Source organism: Carassius auratus, chromosome 40, assembly GCF_003368295.1.
Source record: "Carassius auratus strain Wakin chromosome 40, ASM336829v1, whole genome shotgun sequence".
In the NCBI taxonomy this organism is placed as follows: Eukaryota; Metazoa; Chordata; class Actinopteri; order Cypriniformes; family Cyprinidae; genus Carassius; species Carassius auratus.
The window spans coordinates 8,337,951-8,360,980 of record NC_039282.1 but is presented as its reverse complement, the minus strand read 5'-3'; the positions used below and the strand labels follow the sequence as shown (position 1 = coordinate 8,360,980).

Here is a 23,030-nt window from a genome sequence, read left to right as displayed (position 1 = left end):
TGTAAAAAATTAGGGGCACTTAATATGAGCTCATCAGCGTCCCATCCACCTGACACCCGGGACATGCCTATTCAATGGACGATATTGAATAGTTTTTAGGTTGTTTTTCACTGCTGGAGAGAACATGATACTTACGACAGTCAGATGCATAGATGGACACACCAATTCATGATGTCCTGCATGGTAGTTGCTCTAAACACACACCTTTCCAGCAGGGTTTTAAACAGGCACATAGGCACACAGAGGTTCACGGTTATGACAAAACCTGAATGAGAAGGTGTATTTGACATTTTTTATGATGACGGGGAAAACCTGAATGAGAATGTAAATTTGATATTTCTTACCTAACAAGAGAACCTTTTCTTTTCCTTTGCAACAACAGACAACAACTGTAAGATTTTCAATCCTATAAAACCATTCTGAATCGCATGACTTCATAAATAACACAGTCTGAAAATAAGCTCACACTTCCTCTTTTTCTTAAAGGGACGAAGTTTACAGACACTAATTCAATCAGACAGCAGCTTCAATCAGGTAGTGTTGTCTGAGTGACATGCTAACCGTTTGGGACAAAGTCTTCTCTTAAAGACTCGATGGCACCAGAGGAGTGCTGTGTCTGGCTGGTGCAAGACAGACGGACGCCCTTTTTGCTGTGCTCCACTTTGTGGATATTTTAAATCTTTATGACAGTGAATGGGGAAAACCGAATGACAAGATATATATATATATATATATATATATATATATATATATATATATATATATATATGTATATTTTCTTTTACCTTGACAGCAGCTATGATTGTCTTCCCTTTTAAACCTGCTGAATCCCATGACTTCATGCTTGACCCAGTCTGAAAACAAGCCCATCACACTCTTCCTACCATTTTTTTTTTTTTTTAAAGGGATGAAGGTTACAGACTCTTATCAAATTAGACAGTGGGTTCAATCAGGTAGGCCTGCCTAAAAGACATGCTAACTGGTATGGGACAAAGTCTTCTCTTAAGGGCTTGTTGCCTCCAGAAAAGTGTTGTGAAAGACTGTAGCAAGGCAGATGGGATGACTGACTTTGTAAGTCCTCTTAACCCTATGTTTTTGACTCCCTTTTCTATTTGCTTTGTGACTGGATCTATACATGTACATGACAGTGAATGGAAAAACCTGAATGAGAAGGTACATTTGGTGTATGTATATATATATATATATATATATATATATATATATATATATATATATATATATATATATATATATATATATATATATATATATATATATATATATATATATATATATATATATATGGGAATATGAATCATGGGAAAACTTGAATGAGGATGTAAATTTGATATTTTTTACCTAACAAGTTAACCATTTCTCCTTTGCAACAACAGACAACGGCTGTGATTGTCAACCCTATAAAACCTGCGGAATCGCATGACTTCATGGATAACCCAGTCTGAAAACAAGCCTGTCACGCTTTCTCTTTTTCTTAAAGGGACCAAACTCGAATCAAATTACACAGTGGTTTCAATCAGGTAGGGTTGTTTGAAGAACATGCTAACTGGTCTGGCACAGAGTCTTCTCTAATAGGCTCGATGGCTCCAGAAGAGTGCTCTGACTGGCTGGAGCAGGATAGATGGGAAGACTGGCTTTGTAAGTCCTCTTTGTCCTCTGTTTTGGACACTCTCTTCTCTTTGTTCCGCTTTGCAACTGGATCTTTTACCAGCCGCTGCTCCTCCACGGTCCACATACTATCGTCCTCATCCTCCTTGCCTTGCACCTCCCTGTCAAAGTCCAGCAACTCTTCCATCATGTCTTCGATCTCCATCTCACCGTCAATTTCTTCTTCTACCTCAGATCTGAGTTCTCCCATACTCTCTGTCCTGTTTGTATCATCTGCATCGTCTTCATCCACTCTGCCCTCTGGCTCGCTGGCCTGGCTCTCGCCGAACTCCAGGATGGTGGGAAGGTTGCCCTGTTTGGGGCAGCGCTTTCGCAGACTCACCAGAAAAGGTTGTGGGAGGGAGAAGATGTCCACGTTGTTCCCAAGGTCGATCCAGGTGACGCTGGGGAAGCTGTCCGGGTCCTTCAGCGTGTCTGTGAGCTCTTTGAGCACCGCACGGGTCAGCCTGTTGCCATTAAGGGCCAGAGTCTCGAGGCGGGGAAGAGATGCCAGCATAGGGAGGAGCAGAAGGAAGGCATCGTCTGTGAGCTCGGTGAAACTCATCTCTATGCTGCCGATGCGGGATGCGTGGTGATGCAGGTAGGCACAGAGACGCTCCATGTCTTTCACTCCAAGAGGGATGCCAGACAGTTCTAATGTCCCACCGAATGGAGGACTTGAAAGAACTGATTTCAGACTGAGAAAGAGAAAAAGAAGCAGATAGAGAGTAATAATGTATATGGAGGTGGGGGAATTCACTTTTTATTGCATTTTATAAATCTCAACTGGAGGAGAGAAAAAATTAACTTCATTAAATATTAACCAAAGGAAAGAAAATATTACAAATTCAAAAAATTATATAAGTTCATAATAAAACTAGGATGCATTTGCTGGTTAGCTGGTAATTTCATTAGGAACTGAATCATTATGTGGCAAAAATGATAATGTGTGGCAACAACATAATGTTGGACCCTACATACATACAGCAGCTCTGCTCACATATTCAAATGTTATCTTCCAGAACCCTGTGCTGTTTGACATGAGACCCTTTAGCATGGACATTTCCTGTGGCAACAGAATTCATTGTATAAAATGTATTATAATTAGATTATTAGATCTCTCGTCCATACTATTCTAGTACCAGATTTCTACAAATGGAAGAACATGAAATTGCTTAAGTAACCGTAACACTCATTAGTGTCTAAAGAAGACAAGTAGGACAGGAGCAAACTGAAACTATCCAGCCTTAAAAGGTTGAGGAACTACAATTTATAATAATAATAATAATAATACAAAAAATAGACTATACAGCTTAATTTATTGAAAGTCATACCACTTTATTAAAATTCAGGATATCGGCTCATTGAGGGAAATCTGATTGAATGGATTCATTTTCTGTAAATGCATCACAGATTCAAAACAGCCCTGGAAATACAAGCAACATAGAGTTTAAGAGTTCATTAAATCATGATGTCAGTTATGGATAAAGAACCTACGAGAGATAGATAAATGGAGGGAACTAAAGTTGAAGTCAGGAAGAAAAGCTGATTAATTAAGTAAAAGAGAACAAATGTGTTGCTTTAACCGCTGCACGTGCAGCAGACTCATAATAAGCTCAGTGTGCCACCACAGCTTGCCAGTGTGCAAGTAAAGAGAAAAAGAGTGAAAGCGAGAAAAGAAATGACGAGAATACTAATTCATAATGTGACTGTTGCTTATTCACACCAGGACGTGCATATATCTTTTTAAATTGGCATTTGAGGAAGAGAGAGGAATAATAACCATCCTGATTTGACATGCTATGTTCATTCTGAATGATATATTTCCTGGCCCGCTCTGATCCTGTCATTGACCTAGCAAATAAAACAACAGCAAAGACAAGGAAATGGCAAAACCACAACAGGATATCAACTCTCCTGATATTACTGGCCAGGATCCTGAATCCCACGCTCTCTAAGAGAAAAAGCCTTTCCCTCACTCAGCAATCTCACACTGAATGCATCTGACCCACTTACATTCTCTCCTCAGCATCGGATCATTTCGAAATGTTCTGGTTAAAGAAGGACGGATGTCAAGCAGAAATATTAAAACTATCTTTTAGCAAAATGGTCTCCGCCATGTGCCTTTAAAAACTTAAAGGGATAGTTCACCGAAAAATTCCTCACCCAATTCCTACACCACAACGCATACATCCGGTCCCAAAAATCTTCTATTGAACATAAAAAGTGGTATGAGAAAGTTACTGCAAATCCACCATTTACATAGCTGGAATATATCTCTGTTCAAATGTTGGGGTCAGTAAGATATTTTTAAATAAAGAAGTGAATAACATAACATGTTTTCTGAAGGCAATGATTTCTGTAGGATCATGTGACACTGCAGAATGGACTGCTGAAAATTCAGCTTTGCCATCACAGGAATACATTTTTTAATGATTAATTAATTAATTTTAATAATAATTAAAAAATATATATATATTTCACATTATTACTGTTTTACTCTATTTTTGATCAAATAAACACAGCCTTCAATGAGCATAAGAGACATCTTTCAAAAATATACAAAACTCTTACCAACCCTGAATGCAGGTCCAAGACCCTTGGAAAATATGTTGAAGACTGTGGGATAATAAGTGTGATAATTATGACCAATTAAGTGCTGAGTCTCTCATTATACTGTTGTATTCTCCAGCACACTGATGAAAGGTCAGATCTGTGTGACTATCAGAGCAAAATGAAATAAGCCTGAAATAGATCTTCTTTTGCAGTGGATGCAAGGTCTGAATGTGTGCATTAATAATTCATTTTTAGTTCAAATGTTGCTTAGTATGATGCACAAAATATTTTAGCATTTAAAACAACAAGCACTTTTCATGAATGCAGTACACTTTGGTATCCCATTGCACTGGGTTTATATCCTTATCACACAAAAAATAAATAATATATTCATATAGATATTCAGTTCATTATAATCAAATCTATTTGTTTAATATGTAGTTATTTTGTTAAGACTACATTTGACTGTATTTTCCCTATATCTTTATCAATAAAGCTATAATAAATCACACAATAATTTGGCATGATGGGAAGATTAGTCATCTCAGCCTATTTTCTCAATGTTTATAAATACTTTTTACACTTCAGAAAATATAATATAAACATAATATATAACATAAAACAAAAACCACTAATATTAAGCTGACGCCCTGAGATTGATGTACAACATTTGACATTCAGGTCAAATTTTGTTCCCTTTTTCGTGCAAAATGCCAGCAGCTTTTTGAGGCTCTCCATGTAATGACTTTATGTGAATTTTAAAAGCTGAGTTCCTTTGTCAAATAGCTCTTTTTTACTTAGCCTCTCAGGCATCAATGACTCTGACATGACAACTGTCTGGACGGCTATACAAATCAATAAAAAAAGCATTAATGTTAAGATACCACTAATTGGAGGCATGAAGTTACCATGTGCCAAATGAAATGTCTAAGTCACGGCTTGACTAAAAAACAGACAGGGAATGAAATTGAAAAGCCAGAGAAGCAAAAGAGCTGTAAGGGACAGAGCAGGAATGAATATCAATAGCCTATTGCAATTTCATCATCATGCACGCCACATTCAAAACCCGCTGTTTCTGCTCTCAGGCTGTAAAGAGCACGAGCAGAAGAGAACAAGAAGACAACATGAGAGAAAGAGGCACGAAACGAGAGCTTGAGCAACTGAGAAACCAGCAAAAGGCAGAACTGTGAGGTAATCTGAGGCGGCATTTAAATGACTCAAGAGATCATATGAGGAGAAAATAGAGGGATGAAAAACAGGAGGGAAAATTTAGAAAGAATTCAGCAGACATGCCTGAGAGATGAGAGTATGATTTCACAACACCCCTTACTCCACACCCTCTTCTACTGCTGTTTTATATTCCCAAATCCCTTTTTCGTTTAACAACATCTTGTTTATCCCCTCACAATTCTAGCCAGTGAGTTTGCTTTTAATGTGGGTGTTATGAGGCAGATCATATGCTAAAGCTAGACGCAACACTGTCGTCTCTGGACATGATGATCCAGAAAGCTCCGGTCTTCCTGTGTTGAGATGAGGAAGACATTCCTCACCGGCTCCTGACAGCCGAGGGCTGCTTGTTATGGACTAAAGGGTCTCCACTGGACTGCAGACACTTCACCACATGCAGACCAGACGAGCAAAATGCGTTTCACATTTCAGTCCATGAAACAAAAGAGGTCATGTAGTAGGTCTATTGCATATTATATTCCACTTTACAGGTTTTGTTTCGAAGATGCAATCCAAATAATACAGCTTTTAGATATCTTGTGTTCATAAGATCTGTTTATATTGTTCCATTTGCAGCTAACAATTTGAATGTCGATCAATATATTATATTCACTGAGGGTGGGTGATGCTGTTGGCACTGCGACAGCACAAGCTTATGCAAATGAGCAAGAAAAACGTCACAAACAAACGCAAACACTCAGGTCTTTTTCTCACACCTGCATTAAACAGATTTGGACTCATCTGTGCTAAACTCTTGACATATACTGCTGTGCTAATAAATAAACTATATCTTATAAATAAAGTATGTATTTACACTGAAGTTAAATGGATGTTATTGGATAAACTAACAGACAACACATCCGGAGCAGGTGTGTAATTTCCCACGGTTATATGCAGAATTGCAAATCAGAATTGATGTAGCTTCAGTGTAAATATTTGCTCGGAGGCACATAGATTAAACTGCACACACACTATGAGTAATGCATAAACATAAACACACATGCACTGCAGCCCGACATCTGTTACGTGTGAATTCTCTCAAAGAAAATAGGACACCTGTCTGAGAAACTGTCTCTCTCTGACCGGCGGATGAGGTTAAGGTCATGTTAGTACTTCGCTATTACTGGAGCAGAGAGGGTGGAATCATTAAAGGAGAGAGAAAGAGAAGGGTAACTGGAGGAGGCATCAAATGATGAGAGTTAAAAATGAATGCTTGAATCATATCAAATCTGGTTTTGAAACACAAGAACACAGGAAATAGTGACAGAACGTTTATTTTAGTTGAATTATTGCCTTGTTCTTCTTTCCTGTTTGCACCTTCAGGCTGTGAAATTATTTGAACTGCTATTTCATCTGGACAGTCCCATTATTGCCGATCTGATGAAATCACATCAGTAAACTCAACTAACAAAAGCGGTTGAGAAAGTTCAAGCACAGAATAAGGAGACCCTCTGAGGCACACAAGCATCGGCAACACACCCAAGAAAAGGTGAGAATGCTGTTTGAGAAACACTTCCCTTTTTAAACCCCAACAGCTGCATTCACATCTGGGACAATAACCCACGCCACACAGTACACAACATAAGCTTAACAAATGAAGAGCCGTTTGTGGTGGGACTCAGAAAAACAGCAGTGCTCCATCAACAAAAAGCACCCGGTTAGGATTAGTCAACACAGACAGAGCGGATAAAGAGAAGAAGGTATCGAATCCGGTCTACGTAGAACACATGCCTTCACAATCCATCTTAACCACAGCAGCTGATGCAGCGAATGAACTGCAGTAGGGGACTCCACCTGTTTTATCCTTGCATACATAAGTTAGGGAACAGAATAAAGCGTCAGCTAATCTAAAGTGTATCCATCGGCACAGGAAATAAATAGAGCCTAGTATTTCCTCATTTACACATTACACAGTCTGTGTTTTGACTATATTAATGGCAGCTGGAAAGGAGCCACATAAGTATGAGTCTACACCACAGAACCATGTGTTAGCAAAAAACCACATGGCACGCAGTGGGAGGCTGCTCTTTCATTCACTGACTTACTCTGCAGAATAAACACAACTCTTATCATCAATGGACGGAGAAGAAAGTGCTGAAAGCCCCTTTGAGGAGCCAATTCACAGGTGATGAGATTTGGATGGTATACACAGCTGTTCCTGGGGATACAATATGCGATATTGTGTATTGAAACAATTTGGGGACATCAGAACTGTACCCAATCCTCAACGCTCCATTAGCCATGCAGTTTTTAATTCATAATTATTCCCTAAGTGCTGACGAATCAGTACACAGACAAACAACTGGCAAAGCGATGATTCATTTTACTGCCTGCTCTGCAAAGTTGGAAAGCCTTTTATTTTTAAACCGACTAATCACTTTAATTAATGAACAAAGTGAGGCACTTGTGAGCCACTAGGCTACTGTGTGTGGGCTGAAGGATACAGGCATCATTGTAATTTATAAATTAAATGCAGTGCTTTCATGTGGAATGAAAGTAATTATGTGGCAGGAGTGAGCTGGACATCAGAGAGAAAATAAGAAAAGAAACAAAAAAGACAAAAAGACAAAAAAAAAAGAAAAGGAACCAGAATAGGAAACCAAAAAAGTTTTTGATTCCTGGATAAGGATTTTGCTAATGAATCAGTGATTTAATTTGTAAATCAATATGACTGATTCATTACAAAGTGACTGATTCATAGATATAGCTTGCATGCAAAATTTACCCTACAGAAGAGCTATTTAGTCAATTTTTTTTTTTGAAAATGTACTGTAAATTGAACAAATATTCATAACAGAAGCTCATTACTTTTACATGACTTTTAAAAATGATTATTTATACAATATTACATATTTTAGATAGTATATACTAAGTAATTATAAGATATATATGCATATATTCAGCAAACAGTGTTCAAAGGTTTTGTGGGGGTAAAGACATTTATAATGTTACAAAATATTTATATTCATCAAAGAATCCTGAAAAAAATGCTTTACACAAAATATTTAGCAGCACAACTGTTTCCAACATTGATGATAATAAGAAATGTTTCTTGAGCACCAAATCAGAATATTAGAGTGATTTCTGTAGGATCATGTGACATTGAAGAGACACTGAAAATTTTGCTTTAAATTACATTTTAAAACATGTTAGAAAACCATGATTTTACTGGATTTTACTGCAACTTTAGTGAGCATTAGAGATCATTAAATCCAAACTTTTGAACAATTTTGTATGTGATAACTAGAATAATGTATATTAACTAGAAATATCCTCTTTTAATATTACAACTCATTTTAAGTATTACATTATTATCAGGTTTTCCATAACCACGAGAACCCTGAGAAGAAAGACAAGTCAAGAATAAACAAGAAGAGAAAAGACTTGAAATAAAAAACCCTATTTTTGTACAGTACTAAAGAAAGTAAGGCAGCATGTGCCCTCAGTGCCTAAATCTGAGACCTCATCTCTGCTTGTCAGCCCTACTTTCTCACCATGCCTGTGGCTTCCTCTTCAGAAGCCCCTGCCGTCTCCACTGGGAGTGCGGGCTCAGGTGATAGGTCAGCTGACGGCACACCTTCTCCATGGCACCCAAAGCATCTCCCTCCTGATAGAGACACAGAGAGAGATCACATCAATCAGCTGTAACACACAGCAGGTTAATTGGGACTGGCAGAAGAGCAGGGTATCTGAGTCCTCAAGGTAAAATACTTTTTTTTTTTTTTTACATTTATGATGACAGAGGAGCAAAGCTATATGGACTGACCGAGATGTCACAGACACAGTCTGGCTCTATCATTAGGTCATCTGAGATTCTGTGAGTATGTGGGTGTTATTGGAAATATGGAAATATTTAAATAAAAGCTTGTTCAGAATTTTAAAACACTTAAATAGTATATAAACAATGGTAAAACAACACTGGCTGAAATATTGTTATGAGCTGCAAAGGTGAAATCCATTCCTAATGGGGTTGTCCATTAACTGTAATTTTGTTTTGTCACATTATTCACAGCTGAGTTTTATTACAGGAATTACATTGATTAGCTTCAGGTAATAAATGAGGTCCGGTACACTTCAGTAAATTAACTTCATGTTCCATGTACTAGCACTTGTCTGTTCATGGCTTCAACTAAGAACATTCAAAATGTGTCAATATGAAGAATGGGCGCTAAAATTCAAGAGACCAGACAAGTTTTTAATAGGTGTTCCCATAGGCCAAATGACATTTGTTTTTGATCAGGAATCAAAGATAACAGTAACCGTATTTTATCAAGGACACATTGCCTGTGCTCAGGTGTCTGCATCCGCACTGGAAACATCAATATGTAAATCAATCTGGCCATCACATCTCTCTGCTGGTCCAGGCCTTGACCTCTGCAGTGGATCAGAGATAGAACTCTGTCTGAAGATGTCTGAAAAAACACTGTGTTACTAAAGCCTAGTGGCTGCTGAAGGTGAGATTAACAGTGCCTCATGACTGGTCAGCATTGGTGTGCATCCCCATGCACACAGACAGTGTGTCCCCTGGCAATGTAATCATACACCCAGCAGGCTCTGACAGCTCAGAGAGTGTAACAGACAGCCCAGCTGTCCTTTTGTCACACTTTGTCTCTCTCCATCGCTTCTTACAAAAACATAACTTAGAGGAAACATCACCTTATGCACTTGTGTGAACCCTCACTCTCCCAACTTTTAGTTGACATTTCATAATGTCTGCTTAGTTAAAGTTATAGCATATGCATGTTTCTTAGGCTGGTTCTCATTTTTTATAATAAAGTACAGGTCAAGGACAGGCCATCTATTAAGTGTTTCCCCGGCCTGTTCTCCGAGATTGGTGGGATAGGCTCCAGCCCTTCTATATGAATGGATGGATATATTATCAAGTAAAGAAAAATGCATTCATTTAAAATAAAACAGAAATGATTTTGTAACTTTGTAAATGTCACTTTTAATGATTGTAATACATCCTTGCTGAATACTAAGTCATTTCTGAACTGCAATTTGAACTGTAATTCAGAAGTAACTAACTTACAATACAGATACTACTAAGATATTAAATTCTCGACATAATATCTTAAGTCACTGGGGTATATTTTTTAGCAATAGCCAAAAAAACATTGTATGGGTCAAAATTTTACATTTTTCTTTTATGCCAAATATCATTAGGATATTAAGTAAAGATCATGTTCCATGAAGATATTTTTTACATTTCCTACTGTAAATATATCAAGACTTCGTTTTTGATTGCAATATGCATTGCTAAGAAACAGAATTCATTTAGGCAACTTTAAAGGTGATTTTTTTTTAGTATTTAGATTTATTTGCACCCTCAGATTTTCAAATAGTTGTATCTCGGCCAAATATTGTCCGATCCTAATAAACAATACATCAATGGAAAGCTTATTAATTCAGCTTCGGTGCTGTATAAATCTCAATTATGATTTTGGGTTTTGTGGTCAAGGGTCACATATAATAATTTACATGAATCAAATATTTAATTCAAAATATAAATATTAAAGATATATAATTCAGAGGTAATTAACATACAATACAGATACTACTATGATATATTAAAAGGGTCATGACGTTGCTAAAAATAACATTATTTTGTGTATTTGGTGTAATGCAATGTGTTTATGTTGTTAAAACACATTATTTTCCACATACTGTACAGTACATTATTGTTTCTCCTCTATGCCCTGCCTTTCAGAAACGTGTTGATTTTTACAAAGCTCATCGTTCTGAAAAGCGAGCAGTGCTCTGATTGGCCAGCTATCCAGTGCCTTGTGAGTGGCTGAATACCTCAAGCGTGGGACGGAAATGTTACGCCCCTCACGGCACGACAAGACAAAAACAATAAAACCCATTACTATTAAGTGGAATTGCCACACTTAATAGAAACAGACACCGTATTGTAGGCTACTAAGATGTTGAGCTCAGAAGAGATGATGGGCTCAAGAAAACAATCGGCGGCATCCTTGTTTTTGTGGAGCTCAGGTATTTGTGCAGCTCTCTATATGAGCTGAGCAGGGTGTTGGTGGTGTATTATAGTGCCTGACTTGCTTCATTAAGTGCAGCAGCAGCAGCAGTCTTGAAAGAGGGCTAACTGGTCTTTAGTGTTTGTGACTCATCTGCAAATACACCTCCCTCTGTCTCTACCCTCTCCGCTCTCTTCATCTCTGTTTCTGCCGCTCATCAGAGACTCACACATGCTTAAGAAATTGGATTTCATCCTATTGCTCACTGCATTGGAATGGTACAGTTTCATTTAGCACGTCTGCTATGACGTCCAGGCAGAGCTATAAGGCCCTTTTCATTAAATATTAACGCAACACATCATACAAGAAACATACAGAAATAGAACAGAAATGGTATGTGCGCGCGCGTGTGTTTAGATCTGAATGTCACGAATCACAGAAGCACTATACCGTCTTTGGGCAGTGAATGTATTTGGCCAGGCTGATAATGAGGTCATGGGTAATGGGATCCACCAGGTTGCGGAAACTGGCATAGCGGTACAGAACATCATCCAGAGAGGTTGACTCCATTCCCAGATCCTGGAAAAAAATTCACAATACAGGGAGGTCAAGAGAATGAAAACTACAGGCTTGCAGCAGATCACAGTTAGAGGATTAGTTCAACCCAAAAATTAAAATTACTCACCGTCAGGCCATCCAAGATGTAGATAAGATTGTTTCTTCATCAGAACAGATTTGGAGAAATTTAGCATTACTTAATCTGCTCACCAGTGGATGCTCTGCAGTGAATGGATGCCGTCAGAATGATAAAAACATCAATTATAGTCTTGTGAAGGGAAAAGTTGCGTGTTTGTGATAAACAAATCCATCAAGGCATTTTAACATTATAGCGTTGCTTCTGGCCAAAAAATATGTCCATAATCAATAACAATGCTTCCTCCAGTGAAAAAGTCCATACACTGTTGTCTTTTTACATCCAAATCCATAGACAGATTTGTTTAGACCTGTTTTCGCTTGTAAACACTGCTTGATGTATGCATTTCTATTCTTATTCAAATAGAACAATTTTGTCACTGGAGAAAGCAATATTATGGATAGAGGATGGTTTAAAATTAAATAAGTCTTAATGATGGATTTGTTTATTACTTTTGAAAATCTCTGCTTCACAAGACGTTTATTGATGGACTGGAGACATGCGGATTACTAGTGGATTATTGTGATGTTTTTATCAGCTGTTTGGACTCTCATTCTGATGGCACCCATTCACTGCAGAGGATCCATTGGTGAGCAAGTGATGTAATGCTAGCTTTCTCCAGATCTGTTCTGATGAAGAAAAAAAACCTTTAATGCTTATTTCTTTATTCTGAAACTTTAATTCTGATGTAATCTGAGAAGCTTTATATTTCTAATAAATGTGTTCAATGTGTTTCAAAATGTGGGCCTAGAAAGTGAACAGACTTTGTTGTCAGAACAGAATAAAAGAAAACCTTTAACTCTGCAAAACAAGCCAAACTTAAAGAAAAGTTAATCTACATTATCGAACATTTGCAATCTGTAAAGCAAAAGTGCAGCCAGGCGGATCAGCAATTTAAAACATTTGCAAACGTGTGTGGGGTGAGGGCTCTTAAGCCAGAGCTAAATAATCAAGCACAAACCAGCAGAAAATGGGTGGGTGTGAAGGAAACTAATCGTCATTAGTGTGACAAAGTAAAAAAGCTCAGGAAAGGTTCAAGGAAAAAGGCTGAATAATATTGATGTCACTACATATAACATAACACAATAATGAATTTCTCTAACACCAAAACCCCGGACCTAAAATGTGCACACTGAGCAAAAGCCTTGGTTTATCATTATCATCCCTCTATGGAGCAGAATCTTTATTAATCGATTTCCATTTAATCAAAGGCCCATCCATTTTCATGGTTTCCGGGTAACAAGGTGCATTTGGTAACCACTGGAGACGAGACGCTGTCCTTTGACTCTCTTGCTCAGTATATGCTTTAACCCCCATTGCAGGATCCACAATAAATAAATACACATAATTATTTAAATACATATAAAGACGTCATAAGTTGGTCAAAAAAGCGTAAGTCATGAATTAACTGCATTTAATAGAAATTTTAACTTTAATACACTTTAATTTGATTGTAAATAACATGCAATAAAATTTCTGAAAACATTACATTCAGATTGCATTAAACTATCTTCTTGTAAAGTATATTTTTTTCCATAAGTGTACTTCTTTTTCACAATGTCCATTTGAGAACAAATCCTGCAGTTTGTTCAGCAGCCACCTGTTTCTTCGTCACTGCCCAACAGTTCATTTACAATCTATGGAGGACTAGAAATCCCCATTAACTCGGTCTTTAATCACATTCGATATAAAGAAGAGCACTGTGCTTACTGACAGCATCCATAATCACTCGACCCAACGTAAACAGTTGGTGTTTATGCAGTGCAGTATTACTCTTCAGCCAGCTCGAGCTGTGTCTGTTCTCACAGGTTCACAGGATTGTAAAATGGGCATCTTGTGTTAATATCACTGAATTCTGTGAAATGCAGAATCTATAGAGCTGGGAAACTATTGCTGGAGTCTTTTTGTATCTCAGATAAATCTGTATCAGTGCTGTATAAAATCTTACAGTAATATGATGTGTTTTGGAGAAAGAGTTTATGTCTTTCAACAGCTTACGAAACACCAGGCTAGTGTTGGACTGACATGTTAGCCCAATTGCAACAAATTATTATCTCTGCTGTAAAGAAAAGTGTGGTTTCTGCATGGGGTACGGATTACAAATCAGGTCAATGAGTCCAATGCTTTGGGGCCTCTGTTTACCAGCTGAGAGGCTCATTGGTGGTCCTACATATGCAAACAAAAAGCTGCAGAAGTCAAATTTTAAATAAATATACCAGAGTGAGCATAATTTCTTATAAGGGTTGACCGATATGTGTTTTTCAGGGACGATACAGATTATTACAGATAAAGTAGACCTATAACCGATATTTTGAACCAATATGTATGTCTGGTATAAAAATGAAAATTAATGTTAAAACTAAGAATATCAAGGGCTCTGACAAAAACTTTCTTTAAATGGTTTTAAATGATTTTATCTGCAAAATTGATTTTGAAATGCCAAAAAAGCTTAAAATCAGCACAGATAATCAGCCAGGGGTGTGTTTCCCAAAACCATAGTTGCTAACCTGTTAGCAACTTACTTGCTTGGCATTGGGAAACTGCATTGCAAACAAAAAAGTTTAGTTAGCATAGTTAGCAACTATGGTTTTGGGAAACGGACCCCAGGTCGATAATCGGTCAACCCCTAATTTCTTATTATAGTGATCTGAATTCTTGACATTTGGACATTACAGCTCACTACTGTGACCACAGGGAGCCTAGAAAAATTTAATAAAAATAAAAATAGTACCCCAGAGCTTTACAGGACAATATTTTTCACTGTAAAAAAGTGCTGTGTGAGAAATTGAGAAAACATTGACAGGTACACCGTACACTAATGGATAACAGGGCTGACATTCAACTTGTGGTAGACAAAAAACTCATCAGAGAAAAAAGTCTGTCCTTTATTTGAGTTATAACCTAGCCTTTACAAGAAACATGGAGTGGTATCTGTACCTGCCGAAGAGTTTTCAGCATCTCTGTCGCCTCATCGTGTTTCCCCTGCTTTGCCATCAGCATCATCTCTTGTATCATCCCGATGCGCCGCTGGTAGGGAGGAGGAGTCCCGCCGCTCCTCAGTTTGTCTCCTGACCTCAACATAAAAGAAGTTAGGATGTCTCCTCGCTCTTTTGTGGGGGTCTGATTCCATCCGGTGCTCTGAGGGCTCGATCCTGCCTCCTGTCCTGCAGTCTTAGTTTGCTTCGCTCCCATGATTGATTACAGATTCTCACCCTGTAGAAAGGCCTCCAGACTAGGCATACTTTCAAAATGACTTCACGTCATTTAACTATTAAAAGTCCTTTAACTGTACATGAGATTACATTTGGTAAGAAACAAATGAAAATAAGAAATACGCCTTAGCGTTCCTATAGTTTATAAGAACACAGTTTTTAAAAGTCCTTCTGCTCACCTCACACCTGTCATCTCTCACCTGAGAGAGAAAATATACTTACATAAAGATCAATGTGAATTTATATAATACAATTATAAAAACTTGCATCCAAATGCATTTCAGTAAAATCTTTTTCACAAAGTGCTCATTCGCAGGGTGTGAATAATAAGGGAGGTTTGGGGTAGGGGTGTCAAACCCCCAACTAAGGCATAAATCCCCTTGGGGTCTTAAAATGATTTTTAAATAAGAATTTATACGTTTCAACAGCGTTCGAACAACGTTTCAGTAACCACAAAAGTTACGATTGCTAACAAAATAATTTGGAATTTTTATAAGGCGGCAGTTTCATTCCAAACTACTCGTATTTCAGCCCAATTAGGTCATAATTAATCTCTACTGTCAAAAAACCTCCAGCAATCCTCGATTCTCTCAGGTAGGGAACAGCTCTGATGAAGCATGCGGCATGACCGCAGATTAAACATCAGTCCCCCAAACCTCCAGAAACTCTCACGGTCCGGTTCAACAGAATTCTAGTACGATCTCAGGGAAGGATGATTCGTTTTCCGCCAGTGTTTTTATTTCAGTCGTTCTTAGTGCGTGTTAACATCGCAGTTCCTCCGCAGTCTCTCATACACACACGATGTAGGGTTCAGTGTGAGTTTAGTCGATGGCGAGCAGTACTGCTGTGAGCAAGGGCATGTAAATATTTACGTCGTACGTCACTGTTTTCCTCCGCGCACAAGTCATTCCAGTATTTTCTTCCACGCAGCCCGCAGGAATATCACTGTTCTCTGCTAAAATGTGCCATGTCGAATTAATTTCCGCTTTGATATGACCTCTCCCCCGGTGTGTCCCGTCTGAGGGTAGGGTGTGTTCAGAGGAGAGCGACTGAACGGTCTCTCATCACTCTGGGTCTGGACTGGACACAGGCTGTGTGGGAGGGGTGGAGCGGTCTGCAACATCCTCCACTCGTGTTTCAATCTACAGTCGAGAATGCACCACTGCTGGTACAGTAAACCAAGTGGAGCAGATGCTCGCTACTGGGACTGCTCAGGTTTGCACTATAGGAGGAATTTCAGTACTTTAAAGGAAATGAAAGAATCATTCATACGTTTGGGCATGTCCATCCCCGTATATTCGTAGTCATAGATTCTCCTCAAGTTTTTTTTTTTTTTTTTTTTATCATTGAACTACGTTAATAGTTAGCCTTTCTTTGCTGACATCTGGTGTTTAACACACGGTATGTCATCTGCTGCATTTTTTTTTGTTCTTGTATGGATAATTTGGTATTGAAAAAGTAATAAAACACTTAAAAGCATAGTTCACTCAAAATAAAAATATTTTTTTTTCTTTTGCAGTGTACTCAGGTTTAGGCCACTAAAGATTCACCAGAACAGATTGGTGAAATGTAGCATTACATTACTTGGTCAGCAATGGATCCTCTGCAGTGAATGGGTGCCGTCAGAATGAGAGTGCAAACAGCTGATAAAAACATCACAATAATCCTCACGGCTCCAGTCTATCGAGTGACATCTCGTGAAGTGAAAAGCTGCATGTTTGTAAGAAGCAAATCCATCAATAAAAGCATTTTAACTTTAAATCATTACTTCTTGCTAAAAAAATCCAGTCCATAATCTATAGCTTCCTCCAATGAAAAAGTCTAGTTCCTGTTGTTCTTCTTTAGAACAGTTTTTTTGTTTGTAAACGGTGCTCAATCTGTGCATATTCCTCTACTGATTCAGATTAGACAACTTCTCACCGGAGAAAGCAATATTATGTAAAAACATTTGGATTTATGAACACAGCTTATTGCTTCTCAGGATGTTAATTGATAGACTGGAGTCTTGTGTGGATTACTGTGATGTTTTATCAGCTGTTTGGACTCTTTGGCATCCATTCACTGCAGAGGATCCATCGGTAAATAAGTGCTGCAATGCTAAATTTATCAAAATCTGTGATGCTGAAGAGTTTTTTTTAACTATAATTCAGATTGTAAATTTTCATTTTTGGATTAACGATTCCTTTGAAAGTTCTATGAAATATTATTTAAGGTAAATATATAAAATAGAAAATGTTAAATGTAAATTAAGTAACTGACCTGACATCTTACTGATCCTCTTTCAAGTCATTTATTTGTAGAGAACAGCAGCAGCTATTGAAATACCATATCAATCATAATAAGAAAACAGGAAATTGGAAATGTCATTTTATTTATGCTTTTACAAACATATGTACAGTAAACAGTAAAGCGGTTCATCATCCAGTAGTTTAATCCATATATATGATCAAAGGTTGGTTTTAAGATGATGATCTCTAATACAGTTCTTAGTCAACCCACATTTCACTGGCTGACTTTGGCATGACCTTAGAATAATCTTTGCAGCAAGCCATTAAGTAGACTATTTGCAATTTGGAGAAAACACATCTAGAGAATGTCTTCTCCAGAATATAAGTAAGGAATTTATTATAAAAGGGGTTTAAACTTAAAGATAACAAATAAATAGAAGAAAAATCACATTCAAATTCTCTCAGTACGGCCTTTCGAGATGCAAGAGTTTAAAAGAATCAGTTGGCCGTGTCCCCATCAGAAACTTGCATTACACCATTTAATAAGATCAACTCCTCATTGCAATTTGCTTTCCTTTTTTTCCTTTTAAGATATGTGGCTGCTACAAATATTCAGTGCTGAGGTCAGAAACTGAAAGATGCTTCACTAAATCCACTGTATATTGAAGGAGCACTGGTAAGGAAGGTAAAACATGGATCTCCAAGGGAGCAGCAGCCTGTAAGGATGCTGAACTGAGGTAGGCCCATAGGTACAGGTCTGTTACAAAGGATAGCCAGTAGGGGGAGCTTTGTCATATTTATTACTCTCAAGTGAAAAAGGTGGAATGCGCACATCAAAATGTGAGCCATCTGTCCTCTCAAAACAGAATGTCCCCCTAAACAAGGAAACAAAACATGAAAAATAACATCACATTAGATACACCCAAAAACTCATTCAACCATCAAGTCTTACAGGTTGAATGCAATTCCTCTCTACATGATTTTAAAAAATGTACAGTTTTCATGGTTGTAAGAGTATGTTGATAATCTCACCACATGTGTCCACTGGGTGCTTGGAGTGAAACATGACTGCTGTATTGAAATGCTGGCTGTTCACTTGACAAAACAGGTTCCTGGTGAGATAATGACAGATTGCATTCAGCAAACAAATCATTTTTTGCCATATTTTGAAAATCTGGATAACGCTTTTGCTAATTAATAACCTTTCCAACCACTCCTCTGCCACGGACTGTTTCCAGAGTTCCTGAGAGACTGAAGATCCTCCAGTGTCTTTCCCTGAGTTGAACCACCTCATTACCCAGGTTCTCCAGACGGATGCAGTACCGCCACTGAGGAAAACATTAACATATTATCTCTAACAGGTCACCAATAACCAGGAGTTATTGTAAAAACATAATTAGGTCATTTTGCCTACCCAATACACGTGGGAGTTTTGAGCCTCCTGTCAGCATACAAAAACAAGTCAAAATCAAGACCACAAGATACATTCATTTTACTATTCAGCAAGGATGCATCAAATTGGCAAAACTGACAGTAAAGACATTTATGATGGTTACAAAAGATTTAATATTTCAAATAAATCGCTGTTCTTTTGAACTTTCTGTTCATCAAAGAATGCTGAAAAATCATATCGGTTCCAAAAAAAAATATTGAAGCACTGAAGCATACCCATTTTTAACATCAATATGAAATGTGTCTTCTACAACAAATTAGACGGACACACTGAAGACCAGAGTTATGATAAAATTCAGCTTTGCCATCACAATACATTGTTTAAGAGTAATAAATTACTTTTTTAACAATGTATTGTAATAATATTTGATCAAATAAATGCAGCCTTGCTGAGCATAGAAGATCATTAAATACATTTTCTACAAATCCCAAAATTTTCACCAATAGTGTATAGACCTTAATCCAGTTAGACACGATTATATTGAATTTAACGCAAAAGAAAACAGGACTGTGAGGGACAGACTTACAGCCTTTACAATTCAAGACACCTTATATATCCTATATCATACCTTTCTTAACTCATAACTTTTAAAACTGTTTAATCATGTTTTTTCCTGTCAAAAATGAATTGTGGGACTATCCTGACTAAGCTCTGTGATACATTATATTGTATACATTTAGTAAGTTTAATGCAACCTGCAATAAGAAATTGTTAACACATAGCAGCCCTCTGTTCTTACTCTCATGCCCATGTAGAAGGGGATGACAGTGACACGGATGTTCTCTGTGGTTTCACGGTGCACATCTGAGAGCTCCAGCCAGGGATGGTTCTTCTCCTGCCAGGCCCGGAGGGTATCTCTCGCAGTAAACGGAGGATCTAAATAAACAGTATAAATGCAATCCATAAGAAAGATTTCAACAGTAAAAGTTTGCAACTGTTGCAACAGTCTAAGTGGACTAGTTACTTCTGGAGGGGTCAAACATGAGGAAGCGTTCAAACAGCTCATGCTGGATAGGAACTTGCTCAGTGGAGTTGTAAGGCAGGATGTCTTCGTGACTCACATAATCCAGACCTGAAAGACAAAAGCAGACAAGGAAGAAATGAACAAGATGTGTAAAACACAACTGACAGATAATGGAACTATATATAATGCCGCCCTCTATATAATTGAACCTCTTAGTGACTGATCAAAAGAGTTTACCTGGAATTGCATACAGGGCCCTGCTATCATCATGATTTGCCAGAAATGTAACCGCTTCAGTCTGAGATCGCTGAGACTAATGGTGACAAAAGTTGCAAATGGACTCATGATTGCATTAAACTCAGCAGATCATCCAAGACAAACATGAACGCATTGATTATTTAATACTAACATAATAAACAGATGCAGCAAAGAAAAGAAAATACCTATAGATACATATATAGATAAAATATATAAACTACTGTTCAAAGGTTTGGTGTCAGTAAGACTTTTAAAATGTTTTTGAAAGAGTCTCTCATAGGCCCCAATGCTGCATTTACTTGATTTAAAAAAATATATTAAAAATAGTAATATGGTCAAATATTATTCTTATTAGAATACATTTTAAGGTGTATTCTTTTCATGACATTCTAGTGAATAGAAAGCATTTATTTAAAGTAGAAATCTTTTGTACCCGCCTAATTCATAAATGTATTATTTTCTTTCAAAAAAGAAAAAATCTTACTGACCCAAACTTTCTAACCTTATATTGCAATGAAGTAGTAAGCTATTGTCTGTTAGAAGTAAATGAGTTTTCTGATTCATTAGTCGCTAGAAGTTAAAACTTGAAGAATAGAGTGTTGTAAAGTATTTGTGCTACAAACCAGTGTGTTTGTGACTGCAATAATAAATTTAAGTTAAATGATAAAAATTAAGAAGCATAACAGACATAACAGTTAATATAACTGGAAATGGATTATAACAGAAGCCTTGAACATTCAAGATTCAAATGGCTGCAAACAATCTTAAGTTAAAAATCAAGTGGACAATAATATATTTAAGAAGCATGGCTTAAGTATTCACACATCTTATGCGGCAATATGTACACTACCTCAATTCACTATTTGCATATGTCGTTTGATGCCACTTACTATGTGAGGGCAGTCTCTGGTGTCTATGAGGACTTGGTAGTATGTATGCATCTTGCCCTTCACTTCTTTCGACCCATGGCCCACAGAGTCTGGCTTGCTGAAAAAGCAAACATCAAACACGACCACGGGGCTGTAAAACAAACTAAATAATTTAATCAGGTATAAGCCTAAAAAAGTCCTTCAATACATACCTGTCAGCAGCAGCAGACGCAGCAGCAGCAGGACTCACATCTCGATCATAAAGACGAGCATGCCAAGGAAATAACACAATGCCTCTATAGCCAAAAACACTGTGTAGGAATAGCTGTGGATTGCACATTTAGAATTAGAATATTGACATGGAAAGAATCAGAATCAAGGGTTTTTTTCATTAAAATGTTTACTGACCTGACCAGTTTCATATTTGCCGTGCTGCTTCAGAGCTTCAAATACTCCAACAGGTTCCAGTATTTTCCCTTCCGGCCTGTTTCTGCCAAGAATGAATCAATTAAAAAAAATAAAAATAAAACAAAACTAGATTCTTAATGATTTATTAAATATAAATATTTTTCAGAAGTGTACAAAAATGGACTAAAATATATTTAGAAACATTTAGTTGGACAGCAAAACAATTATTATATATCAATTCATAATTGTTTTGCTTTATGGGATGGTAGATGATGCCATTGAATCAACATCCCAGCCAACTTTTGGTCAACATGGCTGAATATTGCGCAATCTTAAAAAAGGATTTGGACACTGAACACATCGAACCTGAAAGTTTCAGAGTGAACTAAACAGACAGACTTGAACTGACCGAAGAAACAGAACTTGTTTACTCTCTGCTGGCTCAGGCTCAGACCCACATTGTCACTTATGTAATCAAGAATAGCTTTGGAAGGTTTGAAAGTAAGGCTGAAGAGTGTTCTCCTTTTAGGCCCTTGTAAAATTTCTGTCCAATTCCAACAGCAATTTAAAATCAACTCAAAAGCAGTGTGATGAATACACCAGATTCAAGATTCAGGCGTCCAGCCAAGCTGTAACTTACAAACATAAAGTTGAGCAGTGAGATAATAATATAGCAGTAGTGTAGCGGGTACGCAAGCACGTGAATCCTTCAAACTATAGCAACAGCTAATATTAAACATGACAGCTGATAATAAATTCTTAAGAAACACGAATTTATTTCACAGACACATCGCAAAACTATTTGCTGAAACTACATCTCAGCGCAGTTATGCAACAGGACACGGTAGGACGCTCGGATCGCTTTATTAGCTCTTACCGCGATGACATGAACCTCGTCTGTTGAAAACTGGACAGACCGCATGATGAACACAGCGGCTGGACTCTTCTCACATCGAATCGGCTGCTGAAGTCTATTGCACTCAGTATTCTGTGAGTGCATTTGTGCTGGTTATATTTACTAACAATGGACAACAAGCCCCGACGTATTGCACACGCTGCCATCTTCCTTTAGCTGTTCTGCACAGGAACACATGGACATAGTCAAAATCATGTTAAACACCAACCTCACATCTAAAGCGCGTGTAATTCAGGAATATTGGTAAGTTTGTACAAGTAAAGTACAAGTTTGAGATGACACATAATTAATTTATTACCCTTTAATTGCAATTTGGATAATACAAAGTGGCACACCATTTCCCATAACGCAGTGCGACCGGAACACGTCGATACTACGCACAAACGTTCTTCAATTTATTTCGACATTGCTCAAGTTGACGCTGGATTTTACTATTTATATAATTGATGTGTTTAGAATTTTTTTTATTTGTTATAATTTTTCGCCGCAAACAAAACAAAATAATATTATATTATTAATTTTATTTTCGCAAAATATCGTATAAACAAATGTAAACATGTTAAAACCAAACAAGCACTGATCTATTCAACAAATATCATATA

At 37.4% G+C, this 23,030-nt stretch overlaps 2 protein-coding genes across 3 annotated transcripts; both read right to left on the bottom strand.

Annotated features, from left to right (window-relative positions):
• Window positions 1-1,314: 1,314 nt before the first annotated feature.
• LOC113058473 (leucine-rich repeat-containing protein 75A) lies at window positions 1,315-16,643 on the bottom strand. The gene is made up of 4 exons (XM_026226411.1): window positions 15,058-16,643; window positions 11,877-12,005; window positions 8,943-9,055; window positions 1,315-2,363 (listed from the first exon to the last, which is right to left on the bottom strand). The coding sequence occupies exons 1-4, from the start codon at window positions 15,310-15,312 to the stop codon at window positions 1,535-1,537; spliced, it is 1,326 nt and encodes a 441-aa protein (XP_026082196.1). The 5' UTR covers window positions 15,313-16,643; the 3' UTR covers window positions 1,315-1,534.
• Window positions 16,644-17,684: 1,041 nt separating this feature from the next.
• On the bottom strand, window positions 17,685-22,826 carry LOC113058471 (polymerase delta-interacting protein 2-like). Of its 2 annotated transcripts, none has more exons than XM_026226409.1 (12): window positions 22,727-22,826; window positions 22,390-22,589; window positions 21,513-21,594; window positions 21,317-21,429; window positions 21,126-21,222; window positions 20,215-20,290; window positions 19,978-20,085; window positions 19,753-19,889; window positions 18,975-19,001; window positions 18,763-18,888; window positions 18,593-18,672; window positions 17,685-18,435 (listed from the first exon to the last, which is right to left on the bottom strand). In XM_026226409.1, exons 2-12 carry the CDS (start codon window positions 22,572-22,574, stop codon window positions 18,321-18,323), a joined length of 1,146 nt encoding a protein of 381 aa, XP_026082194.1. In that variant the 5' UTR covers window positions 22,575-22,589; window positions 22,727-22,826; the 3' UTR covers window positions 17,685-18,320. The 2 variants fall into 2 exon arrangements, with proteins under 2 accessions (XP_026082194.1, XP_026082195.1); XM_026226410.1 differs by having other exon boundaries at window positions 21,513-21,588; window positions 22,727-22,825.
• Between the last annotated feature and the right edge of the window lie 204 nt (window positions 22,827-23,030).

What these genes read in the sequence shown, in the direction of transcription:
- LOC113058473 (XM_026226411.1), bottom strand. Translation starts at nt 15,312, where the DNA reads ATGGGAGCGAAGCAAACTAAGACTGCAGGACAGGAGGCAGGATCGAGC. An exon ending in ACATTCACTGCCCAAAGACG is followed by an intron (nt 9,056 to 11,876) that starts GTATAGTGCTTC and finishes TGTCTCTATCAG; the next exon opens with GAGGGAGATGCTTTGGGTGC. An exon ending in AAGAGGAAGCCACAGGCATG is followed by an intron (nt 2,364 to 8,942) that starts GTGAGAAAGTAG and finishes TCTCTTTCTCAG; the next exon opens with TCTGAAATCAGTTCTTTCAA.
- LOC113058471 (XM_026226409.1), bottom strand. Translation starts at nt 22,574, where the DNA reads ATGGCAGCGTGTGCAATACGTCGGGGCTTGTTGTCCATTGTTAGTAAA. An exon ending in ACGAGGTTCATGTCATCGCG is followed by an intron (nt 21,595 to 22,389) that starts GTAAGAGCTAAT and finishes CATTCTTGGCAG; the next exon opens with AAACAGGCCGGAAGGGAAAA. An exon ending in GCAGAGGAGTGGTTGGAAAG is followed by an intron (nt 18,673 to 18,762) that starts GTTATTAATTAG and finishes TTATCTCACCAG; the next exon opens with GAACCTGTTTTGTCAAGTGA.